This window comes from Musa acuminata, chromosome BXJ1-7 (assembly GCF_036884655.1).
Source record: "Musa acuminata AAA Group cultivar baxijiao chromosome BXJ1-7, Cavendish_Baxijiao_AAA, whole genome shotgun sequence".
In the NCBI taxonomy this organism is placed as follows: domain Eukaryota; kingdom Viridiplantae; phylum Streptophyta; class Magnoliopsida; order Zingiberales; family Musaceae; genus Musa; species Musa acuminata.
The window spans coordinates 12,100,032-12,118,562 of record NC_088333.1 but is presented as its reverse complement, the minus strand read 5'-3'; the positions used below and the strand labels follow the sequence as shown (position 1 = coordinate 12,118,562).

Here is an 18,531-nt window from a genome sequence, read left to right as displayed (position 1 = left end):
TTCGAAGGGTAAATGAGCGACTTTACGGCACAGGCAAAGAGGCCATCTTGCGTCTGCTACTTTACGGCACTTAAATTATTCAGATGGTAAAGAAGTATGTCTCACTGCCGCATGAGACTTGTACTGTGGTTTTTGTGGATTCTTCGTATAGGATGGATGCAGAATCTAAGAATCAACCATGCGTTTTTAGATCCTAAAATCCGGAGGTCGAAGACAGAGCAGAGGGCAGAGAGCAGAGAGGCAGAGAGGAGAGAGGGAGGGATGGCATTAAAGACAGCTAAACGTCATCGCACTGTGCTCACGTGAGCACCGGTCTCCAGCAGCGCCCCTCACGAGCGTCCACCCCTTCACCTGCTTGCGGCATTCTCCTGTCGCAGCGAACCCCTCCTCGCCCCGCTCCATCCATGAAACCCATGACCTTAGTGTGTCGTAACTGCCGCAGGTGGCAGAGCAGGCAAGGGAGAGGGGAGCGCAAAGGACAACCCCAGCAATTAAGAGCAGGAGAGCTCAAAGGCCTGCAGAAGAAAGGAAACTAACTGTTCTCGGCCTTCCTTAATAATCTCCATGCGTTTGCTGCCTTTGGCATGAAGCTTTTGCAGAACGAGATGCTGGAGTTAAATGGCCAATGCAGGTAACCAAACCCTTTCCTCTTCCATCCTTATCTCTCCACGATGACTGCTATTTTCGTACCTTTGTTGTCTGATCTTAGCAGAGATGATGGAGATATCACAACAGATAGACAAACAGGATGTTGGGTCGAGGATCGTGGACAGTCTGAGAGGGAGGCTGCTAGCAGAGAGAGTGGCCACCAAGGCGGCCAAGGAGGAAGCTGAGAACCTGGCCAAAAGGGTATGTGCTCTTCTCTTTTCTACGCCATCATCATCACCAAGTAACAGAGAGAAGCGTTCCATCTGAGCTCATTTTGTGTGCTTGGTTTTGAGCAGCTGGAGGAGTTAGAGAGGGAGCTGGCTGAGGAGATCAGGTGCAGAAGAAGAGCTGAAAAGAGGCTGAAGCATGCTCTGAAGAAGTTGGAGTCACTTAAGCACGCGAAAGAGAGAAGCTGCTCTTCCTCACAATGCTCGGCCACGGTGAATTCGGGACAATGTGGGCCATCGGAAGAGGTGGAAGGGATGGCAGGTGACGAAGGGAGATGCAGTCTGGTGGGGACTGTGCAGGACCATGTTGAGGATGAACCCGAGTTCAGGTCTCAGGAATCGTCTACTGATGCTTCAAGGTATGTATGTTTGCAACTTATATGTCTTCTGTCACAGATCATTGTGTTTTTTTTTGTGATGATCACACACAAAATAATGACACTTACACCTATTTTGCTAACACAAAATAAAAAAGACTTACAACATGGTCTCTATAATTAGATCCCTTTTAATTCTCTTTGATGTTTGATAATTTTTCTACACAGATAATTTTTTCTGGATTTTCACTCATTATTTCCAGTTTAATTGTTGAGTAGCAGCAATCAAGAACACCAAAACCCTAAAAAGGGGAAAAAGAAAAAAGACAAGATTGGTGCTCAGATACTAGCTAATCAAAAGACAGATAAATAAAATAAAAAAAATGCATGTGAAATCATCCAACTGGTGTTCCATGGTTTAAGCTTCTTGATGCCAACCTCTTGTATCTCGAAAGCAGGACATCTTGTGGTGACAACAAGAAAGGGACATCAATGGACGAAGGTAGCAAGGAAGAGAGAATGCTGGCTCTCATTCGAGGATGTAGACAACCAGAGTCAGAGGCACCCAAATTGCAGAACAAGGAGGATGTGCATCATGTTCTTGCTGCTCTGAGAAATGTTAAAGAGCTGCTACTGTTCTCTCTGGGGAGCAAAGCTAATGTTTACTCTCCAGAACAGCTCTTGGCTGGTCAGAGAGACTCTTATCAATGACTTATTCAAATCTATATTGGTATTATGGTTTATATTTATGTATGTATACATGTTATAGATTTCCAATATATTGCTCAAGAATGATGGATCAGGTCTCCTCGTGATATGCCAAGTATTTTTTATCATTGCCATTCCATGTAGAATTTTAAGGCAATACATAAAATATGATCTAATTTATATTTTTAACATTCATATCAATATATATATATTTTTTACAGTTTATTAGCAGTGATGGAAATGCAAGGGGCACTCATAAAAGTCATGGAACTTCGAAGACTAAAGTTGACTTTCTTCACCAGGTAAAATGGCACACCACACTGCAGCTCAGAGATTTGGAGAAACAGGATAGCCTTGCATGTCAACCACAAAGCTTTGCAACAGAAGTTTCATCATGGCTACCTATTTATTCATAAGGTGAGTATTAATGCTTAGTCTCTTTGTAGTTAGAAATGATTGATGTTTTTAACCTTATTATTCAGAACAAATCATCAACCTAAGTGTCATCATACTTGAAAGTTTCCTAAACCGTTCAAAAAATTACTGCAAGTTATTTATCCCCTTCTGTGGTCCAAAATTGGCACACTTGACATAATGAGACACCATTGGAAATCACCCTTTCGTGATGATACATTTGTCATCTTTGTAATTTCTGGACCCCACTCTGTTAGGTAAATAGTTCTACCATAGTCTCTCAGTGTCAACTCTTGAGGAACAAGTTCCTCCAAGAAACATGCCTACAGATTTTAACACTGATGCAAAGAGATTCTCTTACCGGCTTTGGTTCATCAGAAACATTAAGCATTTACCGAAGAAGATTTATATAGCTTGATCATCTATAATATTAAAGAAAATAAATGTTCCTAAGAGATAGGTTTTAAATACTATTTGGATCAATCCATACGATAGTGTTAAAACATATAGCTCGATACTGATGTAGAGACAGTTTAATTTTTTCTTTTATCAGTGATACTAAACTGCATAAGTCAAAATATCATGGACAACAACAAAATCATTCTAGGCTAATGGCAAACATGTAACCCAACTGATTCAGCTGCAGGATATAATGACGAATGAATCTTATTATGTTGCTATTTAATTCGGTAGGGTGGTTATATTCAGCTTCAAAAATCCTTGTTCATGGACTTTTGATTTTTGTCTCAATATTTGATTCCAAATGACAGACCAGAAACACTAATACTTAATAATACTGTATTCACCATACAAGCGTTCAACCCAAGGCTGTGTTTCTAAGTATCCATGATTAACTGGCAAGCCAATTACTCTGACGAGTAGAATCCATGTTCAAACAACCTTCTTTGCAACTACAGTCAGGTTAAGAACAAGCTTTGCAAGTCTGCCAATATTTGAGTTCCTAATCACGTTAGTTAGAATCATACTTAAATACATTAAAAAAGAGGCCCATTGGTGATATCAAAATCTTCTTCAACATAGTTTGTGCCACTCTTTCAATATGCTGCATTCCCGATTACCAACCACCAAAGCTCTGGCAGATACAAGAATATAAAATAGATACGGGGGCCTGTCAAACAAGATTAACCAAGAAGTGACCAATTAACTTATGATGCTAAAGAATAGAGGGCACCCACGGGGCTCCTACCAATGTAAGTCTAGGGAGGGTCATTGGACGCAATCTCAACCATGCATAATATACATATGGAGGAAGCTAATTGGAGAAGGGATTGCAACGGTAACTTACATGAAAACCTCTATATCATAAGAGCTCCGTCAAGCGTGAGCTACTGTTGTTGCCTTCTGGTTTCAGTAAATAAAAATAGAAGTAAAAACTTAAGAAAATTGACCATGATTCTCTGGCATCCAGAATGATACTGAGCTACAAAAAACCTACCAGATCATAGTTGGATTGGCCGCCAACTTGAGGTGAGCCTTGTGAAAACCTGAAATGAAAATATAGAGAAGTACAATCAGCTCAGCTACTGCTGGTGCGAGAAGAGAAACAAGTTCCTGATTTATTATGCTATTGAGGTTAAATCGACCTTTGATAAATGTAAATATAGCCTCCTCCAGAAGCAGACAAGTTAGGATGGGAAGCTTATGCATACATACATGAAACCAAGATATGAAACATATTTAGTTACATTGTCTCTAATCCTCTTTCATGAAGATCAAATGGTTTCTGAAAATTTGGACATCGTAACTTTCTACTTCCAGAAGTTTCTGTGATGAAAACCAGTGACCCGTAAGATCAGGCTCAAGACCTTTAAGAATTTGAGCCCTTTTTTTCAGACATTTAAATTTAAGTTAAGATGTAATAACTTGCTTTAAAAAGTAATTAAGAAAAACACTCTCTTTTCTTATATCTAATAGCACCAAAAACAGAGACAACAGCATCCAAAAGAAGAAAAAGATTAATCACCTGATTGCTCTTGCCTTTCTTTTCTCCACTTCTGAAGTATCCATCATGGACTTTGGTGCAAATCTTTCCAAGCGAGCTTTCTTCTTTGCCTCCTCATCAACTACTATATCTATCTTAAGCCCAAACCTAAAACAAGGAAAGCAAGTGGTCTCAGACGCTTCTTCACAAAATATATGATCTTAGGGGGAAAAAGGATGAAATTGTCGAAACCAAATATAAGCACCTCTCTGCTCGGGCCTTCCTTTTTTGTTCCTCTGGTTGTCCTATATCTTTCCTTCCACTTAAGGGTGACCCAGTTCCAAACCTGCCAGGATTTGCAGTAATATGTAAAGACATAAAAAATTATAATTCATGCAGTAAAGGAAAAAGAGATAACTAACTAAATAAACTATAAAAATAGTGGAAGAAAAATCTACGGGACAGCATGTACTAATTGGAAGCAAGGCAGACCATTTCTTTACAATAAGGCCTGAAGGAATAATGACCGGAAAATTTGGTAACATATAGAATTCAGTGAACCACCAAATATCAACATTTGAAGACATAAAAGTTAAGCACCAGATCGTTACAACAAATGCCAGTGACATACTCTTTGTAACCGATCAAGCACCATCCTGAGCAAAAGAGAGACACCACAATTAAAAGTCCGAAAATCACGTGGGACAAGCCTAAGAAGGTGATCTTTAAAAATGGATAGCCACGCATTTAACATCTCAAGTCAAAGCCCACATCTTATACAGGTGTGTTTTAACAATAAATGAAAAGCCCAAAATTGGAATGCATTTGTTACCAATTCAGATTGCACCTCAATCAACAATGAAGATGTCATCTATGTGATAATAGCAATAATATATCACCAATGCAATGTTCACTTCCCATGGCCTTGAACAACAATCACATACAATTCATAAATGCAAAGCTTGAAGTGATTGATCAGACTAACAATAAATAATGATAGTCAATATAAATGAGAAGAAACTGGTTAAAACTTAAGCTTGGCCAAATTGTTAAACCACCCAACACAAAAAACAAAAAGAACAATTTCAAATAATAAATTGGTAATTTAAAAGACAATACACTAGTCCATACTCAACCCTTAGATCATAATGTGGAATACCTAAAAATAAAGGTCATGGACATAACAAGACTAAGGAATTACTCATATTTAGCATTCAAGAGCAGAAAAAAAAAATTGACGTTAACATGAGATGTAGTTTGTAAGAGAAGAAAAAATAAAAAAATAAAATGATACTTCAAACAAGACATGAGAAATAATCAATGGCACGTTAAACAAACTATCATTAGCCTCAAAATTCCCATCTCATACTAACACTAATTTTTGAAGATACCACCATCTTACCTTGACATTATTACTCAATCGAGCTTTGACAAAAGTTGATTTATCTCTTAGAATATAAAAGAGGATGTGAGGAGAGTCCATGAACATATTCTTACCTTTATGTTCTTATAGAGGTTGTTTCTGAGACTCAGAAAGGTGCTAAAGGAGCAACCTTATATCATGGTCTGCCCTCTCAGAATATTAAAATAAGCCAATATACGAACATATATTCTTTTTCTTCTTAAAAGATTTAAGACTGACAATTTTTCTAATAGAAAAGCATTCAAGAAATTCTTTCTACTATCAAGGGAAATTATCTTGCCAATGTGATCGTGCCTTCTCAAGCTACCATGTGCTAGTATGAAACTTAAATCTCCCATTCACAATTTCCCTTTTGTCTCATGCTTACATACCTAAAGTAAAGTAAAATAGAAAAAGAAAAAAATTGTTCAAAGCTCAAACCTTTTACCTCTCTGCTCGAGAATTCCGCTTCTCCTCTTCGGAGAGCATCACCGGCATCCCAAATCGCTCGGCTCGCCGGAGCTTCTTCTGCAGATCGGTGACGGGGCCGACCTCTAAAGCACTCGCCAAGCTCAAGCTGGATCCTGCAACGGCACCGGCCCCATGGATCTCGGGCTGCTGCGGTGCGAAGCTCGCGTCCGGCGCAGGAGTAGGGTTTTCGAGGCATGCCGCTGGAAGAGCGGGCATGTTGGCGGCCATCGCCGCAGGAGACGGAGGAGGATCGGCCGACGACGGGAGAGGCGTGACCGGTGCTTTCTCGCCGGCCTCCGCGACGGCATTGGGGTTTTGGGACGCCATGGGGAATTTGGGGATCGAAGGGCCACAGAGGACGACGAGGGCTTAGCGTTAGTGGTGACGCGACGTGGTCTAAGAAGCCTCACCGTATTCCGGTCCACCGGCCGGGTATTGGTTTGGTTCAGCTCGGTTCGGTTCTGTTCCGGTCCACTGTGATCCCTATTCAATATTAGGTTGACAAGGAATCAAATTATTTCATATTTATTTGAAAGGAATTTACAATCATTGCAAATAGCAAAGTATACATATCAACTTTGTTTAAGATAAATTCAGATATTTAATCATCTTCATAAAAAAATCGATTAAATCCAATATTCGACGTAGTGTGTGTGTATATATATATATATATATATATATATATATATATATATATATTTGAATTTAAATTTTTTTTGTTCTTTTAGTCCCTCGGAATCACATCACGTTATGGAATTGTTGCACTGCCGTTTGATTTCTGACACGTCGATAGATACACGTGTAAGTTGGCCTAAAAGGTTGAGGAGGTCACCATAACATGACTCGTCTCGACGGATAAAGAGAGTGCGGTTACCGATATGTTGAGATATATAAAATGGTAACCCTCCCCACATACGGTGTGGGCGGAGGATAACATATCGTTTTGTCCTCGCCGCCCATGGCGTTTGTTTCGGCGACGCAACCCTCGTGCGTTCGGATCCCGCTTCGGTTCGATCTACGGCGGGCTTCGGTCCCCTCCGCTTCCTCTCTCCTCCCCGCTGCCGGCGCTGCCGCCAGCTCCTCCCGACACCCAGGTAGTCTTCTCCCCCCTGGATGAAGTTTCCTTTGCGTCGGCTCGGTATGAGCTCTGCGTTTGCCGGATTCATGCTCCTTTGGCATCCGATTTCAGTTGGAGACAGTCGTCGCTGCAGGCGTCCGATTGGCGTGCGGTGGGTCAAGGGGACCGAGCAAGAAGACGTCTCGGTTGCGGGTGACCTCATCGGACCTCTCCTATTAATACGCCCCATTTACTAATTTTATCTATTTGGTTCTTTTGCAACTATCATGTGATAAGATAAGAGTTTTTTTTTTTATGGGACAATGTTTGTTCTTTTAATTTCTAGTTTATTCTGTTTATTTCTAATATGATGTTTTATAAGTGAGGTGTCCTATATATTCAAACTAACCTTTTTGCCAATGATTTAGTTACCTGGAACAACGTGATACAATTTCTGATGTGCATAATAAGCCCAAGGTTGAGGTGGAATGAGTAGATATTGACGTTCAATGGGAGAGAATAGCAAAGAGGAGTGGTGTGTGATGGATTGGATTGTCTTTTGGCAAGATCTCATTCTCGCCATCTCATCTGAGATCAGTTGATGAGATGTTCTTTAATCTTTTTGAGGAAAAGTTGTTTTTGATGCTTACTTGGATTATAACTAAGTACAATGAACTGTCTCCTTTAACTCACTTGTCTCTGAATTTACTTGTGTGGTAGAAAGTTATGATCTGGATAAACCATGATGTTGATCGTGAATAACTTTTTGAACTTCAGCAATGCCTAGAGTGCACCGAGGCACATTGTGTCAGAGTAGGCTTTTACATTCTGAGGATGACCATATGCACAAACCTATTAAGTTTATTGCGAAAGGTAAATTATGGGCGGTGCTTAATGAGACATATATATTTTACAATATTCAAACATCAAACGGAACTTGGTTTAACTTTGCATTACATGAGATTTCCCTGAAAACATTTTCGATTACTAAATGGAACTTGGGAGACAGGTAATCAAGAACTATGGAAAGGTCTTGACTAATTCTCTCGCTTATATGTTCTAAACTGCAATGTAAGACATTGGATCCTTTACACACTAGACCCAGTAACCCAAATTTATGAGTTCTACTGATGGATAATATTCTAAAAACTTTCATATCTTTGAGAAAATAGTACTTTGATTAGTAAAAGATTCATTTTGCACATGTTTGTCATAGAATCTTATGCTAGACAAGTATCTAAATGAAAATAACAACTGATATATTGGTATTCTACCTTCTAGGAGATCATTTCTGAATACCGTGGTGCATATGCAACATTATCACTTTACCTTTATTCTATGTCATTGGCTCTCAGAGAAGGCAGTGTCAAGCCGTCAAACTGTTGGCTAGATTACTCATCTTTTTGGTGAACTACCTTTTTTTGCATTTCACATGCTGAAAATCTTACTATTCTCTTGAGAAGATCATCATGCAGTAATTTTATAAGGAAGATGAGCTTAAGCTTGATTTTGTAATTTTTTTGTTTATATATATTTTTTTATTGGATGGTCTAAACCCCGCTAATGTAAATCTTCGTGTCTAATGAGTCTATCATATTTAACCTTTTTTATTGTTTTAGGGTCACTGATTCGTTCTCTGTAGTATGAAATTGGACTTGAATATAGCTACTAAAAGAATTGGGTCAAATATTGTTAATTATGTTTTCTCAGTATTTCTCCATGCTTATATTAAGTGACCCATATATTTCATAGCCATTCAAAAACATACAAGAATTCTGATACCTACCTCTTTGAAACTAATATATGTTGAAATGGATCTGCAGATGAAGTGGAGAAAACCAATTCGTTGTTGCATGATGAGGTAGACATCGATATAGTGGCTGCTTCAGATCCTGTTGCAAGTGGCAGCCAAGGTGTACTGACAGATAAAACTTCTTCTTTGAAAACTGTTGCTCTCTGGGTGCGTGCCTCTATATTACAAGCTAAAGCATGCTTCTGGTGGTTTTGCAGTTTCCTTGTTTCTTGAAATGAGGATTGAGTGCTATTTCTGATCATAATTTCTTCCTTATTTTTTCAGGTCTTTGCTGCTGTGACTTTTGGAGTTTGCTTGGGTTTGAAGGATGGTGTTGAAAAGGCATCTGAATTTTTTGCAGGGTATGCAACATGTATGTTACTGAACCAATGTTTCAGATTGTTAGTATCCATAAATATAGGTATAATTGTGCTTAAAACCATTTGCTTCATCAAGAGGCTGGTATGTGTCTTTGCTACTTGATTAGGAAGTGTTTACTTTTTGAACTTACCAAAAAAAAAAAGTGTTTACTTTTTGAGATATGTAAACTTTGTTTGATTTATCTGAGGAGACAATCTGGTGGACAAGAATTATATGAATAGTCAGAATGATAGGATTTTGAGTCTTCTGTGTCTAATGTGTATGGTCTTAATGTTATATATATATATATATATATATATATATATATATATATATATATAATGTGGTGTGTATGTACTATCTATTTCTTCTTTTTTGGAGTCAACTGGCGCTTATCAGAACACTTCCCTCACACATTATTGTGGATGATGAGTGTTAAACAAACCTGATGCACACATTCAATCGAAGAGCAGTTTTCTGAGAGGTAGTAGTTGTTACTATTTCAAAGAATCAAGAAACTTGTATTCGATTGAATGTAAACAAACTTTTCTTATAAACAAACCTGATGATATGTCATTGTCCTTTATAAGAAAAGTGGAATTGTCTCTATAATGTAAAAGTAATAATAAGCAGAATTCAAGAAGAAAATGAAAAAGAAATGAAGGAGGGAAAAGTATTGTGCCATTGAAAAACTAGGGCTACAAACCTCTATCAGAAATTCAGAAGAACACAGAAAAATAACTCCACAGAGCATTTAAGAACAGCAGACAACCTCTACCAGTATTGATATCACTCCACCTTCATTTAAGAAAAAAGAAAGGGCAAGAAATAGCTGTAAGAAATATCTCATGATACTCATGACTCATCATTTCTAGGATTGTATTTCTATGTTAAATTATTTTATTTTGTTCAAGTTGTCAGCTATGGTTTTATTTTGATACCTGCATTCTCTGATATTATAGTTTTTTGAAATAATATAGTTGCAATGTAAAGTTTGCATTTAGAACAGTGAAAATCTGTGAAGTAGAATGAGAAAGAGGTCGGGATACATCAAAGACCCAGCATTAAGCTGTTGGATTATCTTTTTTGCCCCTTTACTAGAATAATCTAATTCTGTTCTTCTGGTTGGTTGACTTGTTGTTAGCAGTTTTCCTTTCTGTCAGAAACCTGCATGTCTATGTATACATTCATTGCACATGGCAGGGGCAACCCACTATGCCAATGCTGGTCACACACCATCCACATGCCCACAGTTCATATATGATCGCTGACTGTACCCTGATCTCTACCTAGAAGGCTAGAACTTTTAACACCCTATCAGCATGGCATATGCTGTATGACATACCGAGGCACTTGCAGTTTTGGCAATGTATGCTTAATATTATCTGTAGGCCTCATTCAGTGTTATGCTTTTTTTTGATAAGAATGAATGAGAGTTGAATTCATTTTCGTAGGTTTTTTTATCCAAATTCTCTATGTTGTCAATCAGTTCTGTCATTATGTTCTGCCAGCTAAGTCTTTTGTTGATTTCAGTTATTTTCAGAGACAAAAGTTGGTTTTGTTGAAATGATTAGGAACATGTATTTGATTAAATATACTATGTTGCAGCTATATATTGGAACAGAGTCTTTCAGTGGACAATCTCTTCGTCTTTGTTTTGGTTTTCAAATATTTCAGAGTACCAGTAAAATTTCAGGTAGTCTGGTTTGTTTTTTTTCCTTTTTCGCATGGTCTATGTTTGACCTTATGGTGCTAATAGAATCTTATTATGTACAAAATTAGAATCGAGTGCTCTCATATGGTATTGCTGGTGCAATCATCTTCCGTGCAGTAATGATCCTGCTTGGGACAGCAACAATTCAGGTTAAATTATCTTCATTCATTCTACCAATTTCTCTTTGTATTACTGTCAAATCTCACTTTCATTTCATCTTGATGTCAACCTATGTCTCAGAGATTTGAGTCAGTGAACTTTCTACTTGCCTTGATTCTTCTATATTCGTCATACAAGGTATACTTTCTCCTTCTACATAATGAAATAGAAATATTTTGCAGTTTAAATGGTTAATCATCATAATTTAACAATTGGTAGCTAAATAATATTTTTCTTTTGAAGTGATGCCCGTGTCTACTATGTTATCATTGTTTGTTGATGGATTTTTTAGAAATCTATTGGGTATCCATTACTCCCAATAATGGATTGACCCAGTGATTTAAAAAGCGCTAGGCGCCAAGGTCCAAAAACGTCCGAGGCGTTAGCCACTCGCCAGAGTGAAGCGAGATGCAAAAATATAAAAATATATAATATAATTAATAAATATAATTATTTAAATAAAAAATATGCTATTAAATTAAGAAAATCAAGTATAAAATCATAATGTCACATTAATAAAAAGTCTTAAAAATCAAAACAATAAAATTTTATATCAAATCTATTGAGTTGCTCTGTACACTTGCCATTTATTCTGAAACATAACAATAATTTTAAATAAATAAAAATTAATAGTATTAAAATTAAAATAATATATTATTAATCTAATAAATAAAAATATTATTATTAGTATACAGTTAGCAGTATACTGTTAATATACTGTTAACAGTATAGTGAGAAGAGTGTCTGTTGAGGCAATGGTAATGGTAGCAGGCGACAGCCGTAGCTGGAGCGAGAGTGGGAGCGGCGAGCGATGGCGGCAGCGGGAGCGACGAACGACAACGGGAGTGGGAGCTGCGAGCGACAGCGGGAGCGGTGACAGCAGCAGCGAGCAGCGATTGCGGCAGCGGTGAGCAGTTGGCAAGCAACGATTATGGCAGCGGCGAGCAGCGACAATAGCGGCAGTAGCGGCGAGCAGCGGCAGCAGAGAGCAACGACAGCGGAGAAGAAATCTTGGCGGCAAAATCGCGAGTGTTAGGGTTGGGGAAGTCGGGGAAATCGAGAGAGGGAGCGTGATATCGGTGATTTAGTTGGTTCGATTGAACCAACTAAAGCACCGGAGACCAACCAGACCTAAAAATCTAGTTCGGTCGCCTAGTTTAACCCAGGCGCTCGCTCGAAGCGCCCGATGCCTGGGCTCGGGCGAGCGCCTCTTTGAAGCGCGCCGCCTAGAAATGAAGCGAGGCGCTCAGGCCTCGCCTCGCATCGCCCGAGCGCCTATTATAATCACTGGGTTGACCTGATATGACCTTTGGCAAAGAGGTTATTGGAGATATATATATATATATATATATATATATATATGTGTGTGTGTGTGTGTGTGTGTGTGTGTGTGTGTGTGTGTGTGTGTGTGACTAAACACCAGATATCACAATCTTGAAAAACAGGGATGAGTTTTGACCTCAATTTTTTGGGTTGTGGTTTGCCAAGGAGATGAAATTCACCTTTGAAGCTTCTGGAAATTGTTACCTATTTTTTAAATTATGGCATACATATATCTGTAATAGCTTCACAATTTACAATTAATTTGTTGTTTTTATTGAGTTACTGACAGTACATATGAGCATGCGAATTAATGATGTGCAATATATTTTATTATCATTTTTTTTCATTTAGCAACTGTATTGTAGATGTTTTTGTGAGCAACTTATATAATAGACTTTGTTACAGTGATGCAACTTATATAATTATTTTCGAGGACAAGAAATTCAGATTGTGGTTTCAATGAGCAGACAATCTTATCCTCTGTACGATGAGTGCTATAGGTCACAGAATATCTGAGTGGTTATATTTCACTGATTTTTTTTTGTTTTCTCATATGTTCCTTAAATCTTGTAGTTCCTAATCTATTAAGGATACAAGTGTTGTAAACGTACATTTTCTGATCCCCACCATTTATTTGTCTTCTCAATTTGATGTGATCTGATTATTCAAGTTCTTGTGTTACAATTTCTAAGATTAACAAACAAATCATGCTGTTTTATTCTACTAATTTGAGTTTATAAGGCACGATACATACATACATATATAGTATTCTGTTCATGCTTACTTCATGGATAACTATGTAGAATTGTACAAAATATCTTTAAGCACACTAACATAAAAAAATATTGTTAACCTAACAGCTATCATATAGTATTCTGTTCATATTTTTTGTATGTGGTGCTGCTTACTTCATGGAGAACTATGTAGAATAATACAAAATATCTTTAAGCACACTAATATAAAAAATTATTGTTAACCTAACAGCTATTTTCTGCTGAAGCGGAGGAGACTGATCTGGCTGATAACTTCATTGTAAAAACATGCCAAAAGTTTATACCTGTTACAGGTGACCTCACACCAGAATCTTCAATTGCTTTGTATTTTATCTACTAAACCAGATCTTTCAATTTGATTTTCTTAATTGGGTAAATTGTGATTTATATATGAATCTATAATAGTAGTACTATTGGTAGAATATTGGATGATGCATGTACTGTGTACTGTTTTGTTATATAGGACACTTGAAACAAGTTTCTAGATGGTTAATTAATTATATCAATTATCATGTGCAAGTATATGACCAACACAATATGCATTTCTACTTAAAAGGATATTTTCAGGACCTGATTAGTTTTATGCTTTGTGCATGATTCTTTTGTACCGGAAACTTAAATTGGGAGTCTGCACTTCTCTGTTGATATGGGAAAAGAAAAGGATTTTTAACTGTAAATCGGTTGTCTAGTTAAGATTTGAGAATTGAAATGTATCTCTTGCTATATATTGGTTACAATAAAATAGTTCCATCTTTTCATCCAAAGAAGTTAATTGACATGCTTGGTGTAGTATTTTCCTTGTTCATATAAAATTATTCTTCCAGCACTTCACTCTAGACTCTTAACTAAACATTTTGTATCATTCCATTTACAGATTATTATGATGGTGATCGTTTCTTTACGATTAAAGATGGTGTAAGGAAAGTAAGTATTGTCCCATCGCGAAAATGTCTACAGTGATTTATGTGCTTCTTGCTGAATATTGCAAATTCTTATTTTCTCTGTCCTTTATGCTTCATTAATGATTCAAAATATCTGCAGGCTACGCCATTACTACTCACTGTTGCAGTCATCGAACTCAGTGATATTGCATTTGCTGTAGGTTAATTTACTATGAACTAACTGTTTATTTCTATTGAGCTTGATCTGACTATAGTAGAAAATGTTCGTACTTACAGGTGGACTCCATACCTGCAGTTTTTGGTGTTACAAGGGATCCTTTCATCGTCTTTTCTTCAAACCTTTTTGCTATATGTGGTAACCTTGTCACTTTCTGTTGAATGACCTGTTTTTTTATATTTCTTTTATCTTAGTATTTGAATCTTTGGTTTATATATAATGTGCCTTCTTGGCAAGCTACTCCTATTGAGCCTATCTAGTCACTACACTGTCTTCAAATTGTTGAAAAGTTAGTGTTGATTATCTTATTCTAAGATGCATCAAAATTATTTGGCTTGTTGGATTAAAGATGGACATTTTTAAGAGGACTTTTCTGATGGAATCAAGGTGAAATTGCTATGTCAATAAAGGATGCTTATCTTTACTATCTGTTTCTGCAAATGAATGAAGAGGATGGCTCTAGGTTTGTCTCGTTCTAATTCACTTCAAGCAAGGGTTTCAAATGCATATCTGTCGCCATAGTAGGATTAGTATTGGATCAACACCAGCTAGGAGTGCCATAGAGATCAGAATCATCTTGCCCATTCTGTTACAACTGATGACTTTACAGATCATTACTGCTTCATGCAAGCTTAGATCGGCATGAGTAATTTTAACCAATATGAAATCCCAGTTTCTTAAAGTTTATTTAATATAGGCCACATAATAGATTGACATTAAATCATATTCGTACAATAAAAAATGATGTCATTCATGTAAAATCTGCCAAGGATTGCCCTTACCTTTTTCACACGCCACCTTTTATGCTTGTACTTCATATAAAACTTATCTTTGTGGAATGGCTGCATCTTTCCTCTATGTTAGCTCTCATCGAAGGCCATGATTATCTATCCTTTTCCAGTTTCGATTAATATGATATTGAATGATCAAAGAGTATTTGTTGTACTCTAAAAGGGATTGTTCACATTTATTCTTTTTTAAAATGAAAGGTGGATAATGAACACACTGTTTCTATTTATAATACAAGTAAAAAATAGTTCAGGATTTAGATAATCTATAAAAAGGACTGATAACTTCAATTAGGCTTCTAAGTCATGTATACTTTAATGATCCTATGACATCCAATTTATTCCTTCTCTACTTTATTGCACCTTTAAAATCCTTATCAATGTAAAATGGGAGATAAATTGAACTTTTGGTTTGCTGAAGAATATACGACAAAAGTGGATAAATATCTGAATTCAGTAGATTGTCTTGCTACACTTATCTACCTGCTATAGTGGAAGTTCCAAAGTCATTGTAGCATGGGTAAACAGGGATCCGGATACATAATCTGTCAGTATATGTCATTATGGCACAAGTTGCTTTACTTATTTCTTATAAACTGCACAAAGATTTAGGAACCAAGTTGTGTATTTTTATTTTGCTTTAAGATTTACTGATCTGGTTGATTATTGTTCAAAAATAACTTGTGTAGGCCTAAGGTCACTGTATGTGCTCATTTCTGAAAGTATGTCTGAGTTGGTGTATTTACAGGTATGCATCAACTCTTTTTAATACTTACGTTGCAACATTTTCCCATAATGCAACAATTTTTATTTTAGTTCTTTTTTTTTTTTTTCTATATGATATATTACATTGATAATTTTCAATATTCTTTTGAGTAGCTTTGTGTATCAAAAGTTAGTGCAGCTTGATATTTTTCTTTAATTGCTTTTTGTTTTTGATCTCAATGGTAACAAAAGATCCATGCAGCTGATTCCAAGTACTTGGGACTACTAGTTGTTGTGTTGTTTTAGTTGAACCTTGTTTGCTTCGTCAGTTGTGCTTATTTACCAAGAAGTTTTTTTTTTCCCAAGAAACTTGTATTAGCATGGTTAATGGAGTTGTATGATTGGCTTCAGAAATATGTCAAGTACAAGTGGCAAGAATAGTGTATCAAATTCGATGGTTTATTTAGCAAGAGTTACTTTGTGTGTCTTGCTTGTCAAGCACCTTATCCTTTTCCAATCAACTTACAGTGCTCTATCACCAGAGTTTTTACCTTTTATGTGGATAGCTTTCTTTTACATTGATTAATCTGTTTCCAGCTGCTTGTTGAGGCCTTTAGTGGTTTTTTTTTATCACTTGACTAGATGACACTGAATATGTTACACCAACTTTATAAAATATACATGGAGAAAGGTGTTCAAAATGATAGCACTTAGTAAAACAAATACAATTCACTGTTGATGCTTTTGGAAAAATTCATGTATGTACACACACACACACAATAGATAATATACAGCTTTTGTCTCAGTGCTATTTTTCCTGAGTTTCTCAGTTAGTTTTACTTGCAGCAGTAGATCAGTAGGTGATTTGTAAAACATGGAGAAAGGTTTTCAAAATGATAGCACATTGTAAAACCAATACAATTCGCTTGTGGTACTATTGGAAAAATTCATATATATATATATATATATATATATATATATATAAAATTAGATATACATATACATATATATATATATACATACATACATACATATATATATATATATATATATATATATATATATATATATATATACATACATACATATATATATATATATATATATATATATACATACATATATACATATATACACACACATTACAGAATATACAACTTTTGTCTAAATGCTATTTTTCTGAGTTTCTCAGTCAGTTTTACATGTAGCTGCAGATCAGTAGGTGATTTGTAAAAACAGGCATATTTTTCACTCACTAGATTTAAAGTTTGTGTCCATGCATGTAGATTGTATCAATTGGTTGGTGATGCATTTTTTTGACTGATTTTTCATATCCTTGATGTTCAATTATCATTTTCTTTTCAACTCCTTGTTGCGCAAGCAAACAATTTGGAACTCAATTGAGCAAAACCCACTTTGCAGCCTGCTATTGGTTTTGTTTTGGGCTTCATAGGAACGAAGATGCTATTTGACTTATTTGGTAAGTGATGACCTCAACAATTTGGCATCTTATCTATATAGTTTTTCCTTTCAGATATATTTAGAGAGCACTCTGTTGATGACATGCATTGTACATCTTGCCTACGTCCATCGTACAAGTGATTTCTGCTTTGATATGCATCCTCTAGGTTATCATGTACCAACTGAGGTGTCCTTGGGTTTTGTTGCCGTAACCCTCGGTGCTGGAGTTTTGCTGAGCATCGGAAAAAATCAGATCGAATGAGGTAGAGACATAATTATTGAACAGAGGTGCCCAAGAAGCAGCATTGCCAGGCCAGCTGAAGAACTCAAGAAGCTTGAAGACCTGTTCTGTCCATCGGGTTTGTTCATCATTTGCATCTTGGTGGAGCTTATGTGCACTAAGCAATATGCAGTGCCCCAGAGGAGATTTGTATTCACTTCTACTCTTATAATGGTATGATGATATGCTTCCTATTACTTTTTAAGGGACCCTTTTACATCAACCAGGTACCTCTAAAATAGTTCTGATGGAAAATAGATATGTACAGATTGTTTCCATAAATTAGTTTCTAGGTGGAACTTTTCATGACACCCAATATATCCAGCCATAAGGTTTTGTCATGTATTATTTTGCTTCATGTATAAAATCTGGAACCACTGTGACCTCATCCCTCTGCCAGAATGTAATAAGCTCAATTTTGTGAGCAACCTGGAAGAACTTGAGTTTGGTGGTGCACCTTTTTGTCAGATCTTGCATATAAGTATCAATGTATACATCTGCAATCAATCGGATAGTTTTATCTTTATATTTGCATCATCCTTCTTGGGTTTGGGTGAATCATTTAGACTGGTAACAGAGTTAGTTGCTGATTCTTGTTGTCGTCAGGCAATCAATTTACGATAGCAGTTATTGTACTCAAAAGGATTGTTAGATCATATAGTTCCATTTACTAGATGGTGTGAGTTTAAATGTCATATGTCAACAACGGCTTTTGTGCCGACAGCTACTTGCTTTTCATTCAAAGATCAAGCATAACATCATTTTCTAGCTTTTGTATTAGTCCCATGGTTTGACTTACTGACCACCGAGTTGGGTCAACCATCACCCTCTACGCTTCTCTCTAAATAACACACGCAAACAAAAACGACAG

The 18,531-nt window shown here is 36.6% G+C and overlaps 3 protein-coding genes across 7 annotated transcripts; 2 read left to right on the top strand and 1 right to left on the bottom strand.

Annotated features, from left to right (window-relative positions):
• Nucleotides 1–37: 37 nt before the first annotated feature.
• Nucleotides 38–1,987, top strand: LOC103991908 (uncharacterized). Of its 2 annotated transcripts, none has more exons than XM_065192097.1 (4): nt 38–631; nt 736–849; nt 945–1,234; nt 1,651–1,987. In XM_065192097.1, exons 1-4 carry the CDS (start codon nt 626–628, stop codon nt 1,901–1,903), a joined length of 663 nt encoding a protein of 220 aa, XP_065048169.1. In that variant the 5' UTR covers nt 38–625; the 3' UTR covers nt 1,904–1,987. The 2 variants fall into 2 exon arrangements, with proteins under 2 accessions (XP_065048169.1, XP_009409723.2); XM_009411448.3 differs by having other exon boundaries at nt 713–849.
• A 1,096-nt stretch (nt 1,988–3,083) lies between these two features.
• On the bottom strand, nt 3,084–6,509 carry LOC135678864 (protein MODIFIER OF SNC1 11-like). 4 transcript variants are annotated; one of them, XM_065192092.1, is made up of 6 exons: nt 6,107–6,509; nt 4,522–4,602; nt 4,299–4,424; nt 3,771–3,819; nt 3,621–3,676; nt 3,084–3,407 (listed from the first exon to the last, which is right to left on the bottom strand). In XM_065192092.1, the coding sequence occupies exons 1-5, from the start codon at nt 6,454–6,456 to the stop codon at nt 3,650–3,652; spliced, it is 633 nt and encodes a 210-aa protein (XP_065048164.1). In that variant the 5' UTR covers nt 6,457–6,509; the 3' UTR covers nt 3,084–3,407; nt 3,621–3,649. The 4 variants fall into 4 exon arrangements, with proteins under 4 accessions (XP_065048164.1, XP_065048165.1, XP_065048167.1 ...); XM_065192093.1 differs by having other exon boundaries at nt 3,084–3,443; nt 3,621–3,673; XM_065192095.1 differs by having other exon boundaries at nt 3,621–3,673.
• A 507-nt stretch (nt 6,510–7,016) lies between these two features.
• On the top strand, nt 7,017–18,116 carry LOC103991907 (thylakoid membrane protein TERC, chloroplastic). Its single transcript, XM_065192090.1, has 14 exons — nt 7,017–7,223; nt 7,319–7,399; nt 9,010–9,146; nt 9,264–9,340; nt 10,947–11,034; nt 11,121–11,201; nt 11,293–11,349; nt 13,519–13,600; nt 14,182–14,231; nt 14,349–14,405; nt 14,486–14,564; nt 15,904–15,962; nt 17,342–17,399; nt 17,548–18,116. The coding sequence occupies exons 1-14, from the start codon at nt 7,088–7,090 to the stop codon at nt 17,640–17,642; spliced, it is 1,137 nt and encodes a 378-aa protein (XP_065048162.1). The 5' UTR covers nt 7,017–7,087; the 3' UTR covers nt 17,643–18,116.
• The last annotated feature ends 415 nt before the right edge of the window (nt 18,117–18,531 follow it).